Genomic DNA, 8,007 nt, shown 5'->3' on the forward strand with positions numbered 1-8,007 from the left:
AAATAAATAAATTGCAGCTGTGCGCAAACACGGTTTTTATGTTATCGTGGTTTCTAGGTATACCTACATTATATCTTGAAAGCATCAAATGTTTACTCAGTTGTTAACACCAGAGTATTATATTTTACCCATTCAGAAATTAATCATATTATGTTCTTTGCAATGTAACATTGACGCTCATTCTTTGTATATAGATTTCCGAGAATTAACTATGATTTATTTTAAAGTTTTAATAACATTAACTGTGGCATTATGTATCACAACATTTTCTAGTACAGAAACAACTGTATCAGGTAAGTATTTACTAACAGTAAATGTACAGTAATTATTTGTATATATATAATAATTTATAAATCTTAATATACAGACGGACCTTTAGAATTTAAAATTAATATATTGAATACTTACCGAAAATGAATCGATATTTTCTTTTTCTAGATAACACTATATTAAAGATAGAATTAACAAATTTAAATTTCATGCGTCTTGATTATTCATTAAAATGAATTAATCAAACACATCACAATAAAAAAATAATTCAATAATTTAAAATTATGAGTTGTAGGTATTATATATATATTTTCTGAAATTTGGCCATATTCAATATTTTTAGTGGAACCAACTAGAATGTGAACACGTATGATCATAATATATTATATATTAATATTGCAGTCTGTAACCTAACCATAGTTTGTGATACCTACGTATTTATTACTGATTAAACAATTTTTAAATTCGGAATAGTACCTATATGACGTTTATATGAATACGATTAAGTTACAATTAAATTATAACTATTTTATTTTTAGAGAAATGTTGATGCTAAAAAAAGTTATTTAAGTCAAGCAGATGATTCTTTTTAAAATATCAGTATTTTTTTTGGATCTAATTCTAAATGTAATAACTTAAAAAAATAAATATTTTTTGAAATATTTTCAGACATGTAAATCTTAATATTATATTTATTATCTATATAAATTAAAAAAAATTGTTTTACATTAACTAAAGTATCCATTTTTCATTTTTAATTCGTAGGTAAGGTCATGTGACCCTGTATAATATATTATACAGTGTGATTCCTTTTAAAGGTAACACTAAATAATTCTGTCCAGTGACATCGGATTAACATGCGGTTTTCGGGAGGGGATAGGGAATACATAAATACACATTTCTTGATGATTTTTACATTTTTAGATTTTTCCGTGTGCGCATGCGCAATACAACTTGCATTTTTTTAAATGGCAACAGGTGTTTTGAATACCAAATTCGGATAGGCCGAATTTTTTTAAGTCGATTTGGTCCTTTTTACTAAAGCTCTGAAATCAAAATTGACTAAATGGCAACCAGTCAAAGTTTCGATTAAAATTATTGAATTTTTCAACAATCATACTAGAATTTTTCGAATTATTATGAAATTGTAAGTATTTTTTTTGTTTCCGTAGGTTTGCAGACTACTGAGTGCCCTCCCCCATCTGTTATTCACGTTATTTATGTTCATACTTTATCACTATTGCTTATTGTACAAAATTGTTGTATAGATTGTAATTATATTTTAAATAAAAAAAAAAAAAAAAAAAAGGTTTGCAGATATTATTAAATCATTTAAATTTAATTTTGAGGAATTAATTAACCTCAATTAGACGTAAATATTAGTTCATTAACTAAGAAAAAATTAAACAAACTGATATAATTTATTTCTCATAACTTCTATTATTAAAGTTTCTATTTAAATTATTAATTTTATCATTTATTGTAATTTTCATTGATACAAGTGGGTAATTACTTGTAATCTCTAAGATTATTTTATTTGTAGCATTTACTAAAATAAACCAAATTTATTTATGGTGTGCTAAGAATGATATTATCTTAATGTCCGTATAAATCTGACAATAATAACTTATTATAACTGATAAGTTATAGCATTTATTTAAATGTGGTTATTGAAAGTCATTACAAGTTTTAAACTCGTATGTAATACAAGTATTTCATTGAAATTTAAAAATGACAAGTAATAATGAAAAAGTTGATATGCTTTTAGTTTATGGTGAATGTCGACGTAATTCACGAAATGCTGCTAGACTTTATGCAGAATGATATCCCGAATGATATCACCCTCCTCACAATTACTTTGTCCGAATTGAATCGTCTTTGAGAAATAGTGGTGAGCTACCTGCAAGACAAGGTGATAATCGACGTAATCAAATACAGTTGATTGAACGGGCAAACGAACAGGACGAATTGCAGGTATTAGCATATGTTCAATTAAATCCTCGATCTTCGATTAGGCATTTAAGCAACGAAATTAGAATTTCTTATAAAAAAGTTCATACAATTTACTAACATATACGTCTAATTGAGGTTAATTAATTCCTCAAAATTAAATTTAAATGATTTAATAATATCTGCAAACCTACGGAAACAAAAAAAATACTTACAATTTCATAATAATTCGAAAAATTCTAGTATGATTGTTGAAAAATTCAATAATTTTAATCGAAACTTTGACTGGTTGCCATTTAGTCAATTTTGATTTCAGAGCTATGGTAAAAAGGACCAAATCGACTTTCGGTCTATCCGAAATTGGTATTCAAAACACCTGTTGCCATTTAAAAAAATGCAAGTTGTATTGCGCATGCGCACACGGAAAGATCTAAAAATGTAAAAATCATCAAGAAATGTGTATTTATGTATTCCCTATCCCCTCCCGAAAACCGCATATTAATCCGATGTCACTGGACAGAATTATTTAGTGTTACCTTTAAAAGGAATCACACTGTATAATATTCGCCTACAAAGCAATGCCTTTAGTAGAGAAGAAAAAAAATAACTAACTTACATTACATTTTAATGTCATCATGTTTATTTAATTCGGTAATTTTTGTATGTCTAGAATGCAAAGGTAAGGGACTTTATACAATAATAACAATAATATACCTAATAAATTTTACAATTCATTTTTAGAATATAACCATGATATAGCAGAACTTGGCCTTCCTTTAATATTTTTTTATTATGTAACAAACTTCAACTCTATCCATTTATATCACATTTTAGATTCAGAGAGGAACAGTGAATTGATTTGTATTGAATGTATTGATCTTACAATATTATGTGTGTTTTTTTAAAAAAAATTTTTGTTTCTGTGTACACGATAAGTAGTCGAAATAATGCTTCGATTTTCAACTTCAGTATCTTGTTCGATGGAAAAGTGAATGTTGTTGGTGCATTGGGGAGGTCAAAATTTAAAATTCCCAGTCATTTTCAAAAGCGCCGTGAAAAACAAAAGAAAAATTAAGGAAAAACAGGAATTTTTACGCAAAATCGACTTTAGTTTTTGGTGTAACTTTAAAATAAATTACCAAATATTTCCATTTTCTATACATGATAAAATTTTCAAAATATTTTGATTTGTTTTGAACTGTTTGGGGATATTTTCAGTTTCCAATTGTATTAGTTTTTTTTTCTATGAATGTTAATAAAACTTTATTTGTTAAGTAAAAATACTTGAAAATTTAACACAAGGTTCCTACTATATTTGTTACAATGACATTTGAAAAATATTAAAAATCCTTAGTCCCAGTCTTTTTTTATAAGCATTTAATGTTCAAAAATTGACAAAATATGGAAAAATCACAAAAATTAGCAAATTATTTTGAGTTAAGAATTCGTAAAAATTTTGGTTTTTAAATCTAAGAGTTGAAAATGTAATACAAGATTCCTCATAATATTGTCTACCTTTATCAAAAAAAAAAAATGTCTACAAGAAAGTCAAATCAAATTTTTATGATCGTTTGAAATTCAAATTTTTACAACATTGGATATTCACTCGATTTCTCATGTAGCAGTTTTCTTATTTTATTGTAATTCAAAAACAATAACTTTAGATACATGAAAATTTCACTGAATGTTTATTTTATCAATTCTTATAATTGATAATTTTTTCAAAATATTTTGACTTGGTTTGAGCTGTTTACGGACAATTTCATATTTCAATTTTTTTATTTTTTTTTATATGAATATAAATAAAGTTGTATCTGTTGACCCAAAAAGTGTAAAAATTTAATACAAGGCTCCTGATATATTGTTACAATAACAGTCACTCGCATAGGCGCAGAATAAAAATATTAAAAGTCCATAGTCACAGTTTTTTTTATAAGTATTTAAAGATCGAATTCTGACAAAATTTATCAAATTTAAAATGTAATAATTATTTTGTAGTTAAAAATGTATAAAATGTTCAACTTTTATATCTAAGGATTGAAAATTTAAAGCAAGATTCCATGTAAGTAGTTAATGCTGTTACCAAAAAATCTAAAAAATACACAAGCACAGTTAATTTTTAGTTATTTTAAGTTCAAATTTGGATGAAATTACATATTAAAAAACCTAGAATAACTATTTTAGTTATTTTGTTGTGATTGTATAATATTATTCATGGGTACTTGAAACTTCTAAAATATACTACTCTATATCTATGATAGTATCAAGGTTTGTTATTGATGTATAACGCATCATAACTTATAAGTACCTAATTGATATTGTGATATAATTAATTTGGAATTTATTATAGGTCAATTTTTTTTTAATACCATAGATATGTATATGATATGTCTTATACCTAGACTGACATATTGTTTCTGCTCAGAATAATTTTTCTTATACAATGATATTATATCATTGAATTCAAATTTATTATTTAATACCATCCATTATACAGTGACCCCACTTGTAGTGTTGAGAATAGATAACGAAAATTGTATCTAGATAAGATACAGATGATTTTATAAAAAAATATTTAGATAAGATAAAGATAATCTAACTTTTATCTAGAGAATATTATAGATAATTTTTTTTTTAGTATTTTTAAATTGCAAATGTGCACACAATTAATTTTGTCGAAAAACTTCGTAAAATAATGTCTCAATCCTCAAAGTACGTGCCAACTTAAAATTTGCTGGTAAAACATGGGAATGTGGTAATATTATATTAATAACATGTACTGATTGCAGATTGGATAGTGTTCTGTAAGAACAATTTTAGTAAAAAAAAATGAATAATGTATGAATAATTCGAGAAAAATGAATATTATGATTTAAATAAATTTATCTAGCTAAGTAAATGTGTCATCTAAGATAACCAATAGATAAATGGCACAATAGTTATCTAGATAAGATAATAGATGGGTAATTTTTAATTTAGATAATTTTCTCAGTTCACGTTCGGCATCCGTCGCGCACACTGCTTGCGCTCCGTCCTGTGTTCTTATTTATTCCGTATTTTGGTCTTATGTATCAATTTATACTTAATTTACACTTAAATAAAATAATCTCATAGTCGCTTACCTACGTATTCACTACATCTACAACAACATGTGTGCAGTCTTATCGCACGCCGCCGCGGCGGCAGTGTCCTCGACTTTATCATTGTGATAATAATTATGCCACAATCTACATCCAAAAATAAAAACACAAATTTAGCCAATACTAAATCTAATAACATTATCAAACTACAGCCTGCTCGCCTAAACAAAATTTAAACTTCTGTCAACACTAATCACTCAGCCGGTAATCAAGACGTTATCATGGAAAATTCTTCGTCAGGAAATTGGTCCGTGGCACAGTCAAAAAAAAATCTAGGTAAGAGAAATCTCTCTTCCTCTTCTTCCGAACCAAATTCGCCAAAAATACAAAACAACAAAAAATCATTTTCTACGTCAAATCGGTTTGAAGCGCTCTCACAAGATGAATCACAAACCACCACTTCAACAAAATTTGCTCCATCGTATTCTAATGAGTCGATTCCAGAGAATAACATTAGTGTTGGAATTAAACCAACCCTGCCCCCACCAGTTTTTGTAAAAGGTGTAATCTGTTTCACCGATCTTTGCTCAGATCTTATTGATCATATCGGAGTAGATAATTTCTCCTGCAAATCCTCAACTGACCGCCTAAAAATTATGACAACTAACTCAGCTTCCTATAGAACGCTGATTCGTTTCCTCAAAGAGCAAAAATATGAATACCACGCGTATCAGCTCAAAGAAGACAAACCAACGCGGGTGGTCATTCGTAATCTCCATCCGACCACACCCATAGAGCTTATAAAATCGGAGCTCGAGTTGCGCTTATTTGAGGTCCGTCAAGTAACAAACGTATTACGTAAAATCAATAAACACCCACTACCGTTATTTTTCGTCGACCTTAAACCGACAATTCAGTCCAACGACATTTATAAGCTGACATCTCTTATCCACGCCAAAATAAAAGTGGAAGAACTATACAAAACAAAAACTATAAGCCAGTGTATCAACTAGCAGGATTATGGTCATACGAAATCTTACTGCGGCTATCCAGCTCGCTGCGTCCGCTGTGGTGCACTCCACTCTTCATCGGACTGTCCAATTCCACGGGATGCTACTCCAAAATGTGCGCTCTGCTCCGGTGATCACCCCTCAAATTATAAAGGCTGATCCGTTTACAAGGATCTACAACATCGCAACAAACCAAAAAAGAGTAATCTTCTGTCGGATAATATTAGTCATAAGAAAAATGTACAGGTTAGTCATCCAGTGGTTATCCCCCCAACACATCCACCAGACTCGTCCCAAACCTACACTAAAGCTACCTCCGGTTCTTACTCTAATAACATAATCCCTCCCCATGTATCAGATATAAACAAGTTCCTTGATGAGTTCAAATTACTAATAAATCCACTAATTGCCCTACTCACCCAAGTCATCTCAAAACTTCTGGATAAAAATTAATGTCTTCATACACAAGCAACTCCCTTCTCATCCTTCTATTTAACTCAAATGGTCTTAAAAATCACTCAAACGAACTCCAATTAGTACTCCAGGAGAAGCGTATCGATATTGCCTTGATATCCTAAACGCATTTTACAAAATACTCCCACATCGCTATACCCGGTTATCATCTCCTAAAAACAAATCACCCTGATAACTCTGCTCATAGTGGTGCTGCAATTTATATTAAATCTTCTTTGTCCTTCCAATTCCTTTCAAACTTTTGTCAGCCTCATTTACAGTCTTGTGCTATCTTACTACACATCAACAATATACCAACAATTTTAGCTGCAATATTTTCCCCTCCGAGACATAATATTAATATTCAAAACTATAGAGATTACTTTAGCTCCTTTAGTCAAAACTTTATCATAGGTGGTGACTTCAATGCTAAGCACCTTAGCTGGGGCTGTCGCACAAACAACCCAAGGGGTTTGGTTCTCTACAATTTTATAAATCTTAAGGGCTACACAATCCTCGCTCCCCCCGGGCCAACATATTGGCCCACCTCCTTACGCAAAATACTGGACATACTAGACATATTTGTTTCCAACACACCTCGCAACCTATTCTGCACGACTACCAATCTCTTAGAACCCTGCTCGGATCACTCTGCAGTACTCCTGACTGTCAGTGCCTGTCCCCCAATCCGGCCTTCTCTACCAAAACTCTTTTTCCATTCAACTGATAGGCTTAAATTTCACGACTTGGTGGATAAAAACATAAATCTCAAAGTTAGTCTTTTCTGGCTTCAGCGTTCAGCGAGAACGACCGGCTACGGGCTGCCTCCCAACGTGCCACCTAGTCCTTTTATGACACGGTTGACAATATTTTAAGCTGCAAGGAGCATGATGAAAGGATAGCTGAGATCGAACGAAGAGCGAATGCAGTGGCAGCCGCTCCAACTGACTGACTTTATTATTTATTGTATCGCATTGTATTGCATTGTATTGTACCTATTGTATTAATGTTTATTTTCAAGGTGAAGCAACCATAATTAGTTATGTGTTAAGAATGTGCATGTATTAACGTTTTTATAAAACATTAATAAACGATGGCAGCAGAGGAATAGTAGTGTTCACACAGATCCTCCTCTGCTGTCGGTTCAAACGGAAAAAAAAAAAGTCTTTTCTGGCTTAGCAAAGATTAGTGCAGGTGTTCCACAGGGGGGCATCCTTTCTCCTCTATTATACAACATATACGCT

The 8,007-nt window shown here is 30.4% G+C and overlaps 1 protein-coding gene across 1 annotated transcript in view; it reads left to right on the forward strand.

Annotated features, from left to right (window-relative positions):
• Nucleotides 1–25: 25 nt before the first annotated feature.
• The window catches only part of LOC115033571, a 27,132-nt gene continuing 19,150 nt past the window's right edge, over nucleotides 26–8,007 (forward strand). Inside the window, exons 1-2 of the mRNA XM_029486370.1 lie at nucleotides 26–293; nucleotides 2,891–2,899. Coding sequence (XP_029342230.1) covers nucleotides 89–293; nucleotides 2,891–2,899 — 214 coding nt within the window. The 5' untranslated portion in view covers nucleotides 26–88. The remainder of the gene's footprint in view (nucleotides 294–2,890; nucleotides 2,900–8,007) is intronic.

Source organism: Acyrthosiphon pisum, chromosome A1 (genome assembly GCF_005508785.2).
Source record: "Acyrthosiphon pisum isolate AL4f chromosome A1, pea_aphid_22Mar2018_4r6ur, whole genome shotgun sequence".
NCBI lineage: Eukaryota > Metazoa > Arthropoda > Insecta > Hemiptera > Aphididae > Acyrthosiphon > Acyrthosiphon pisum.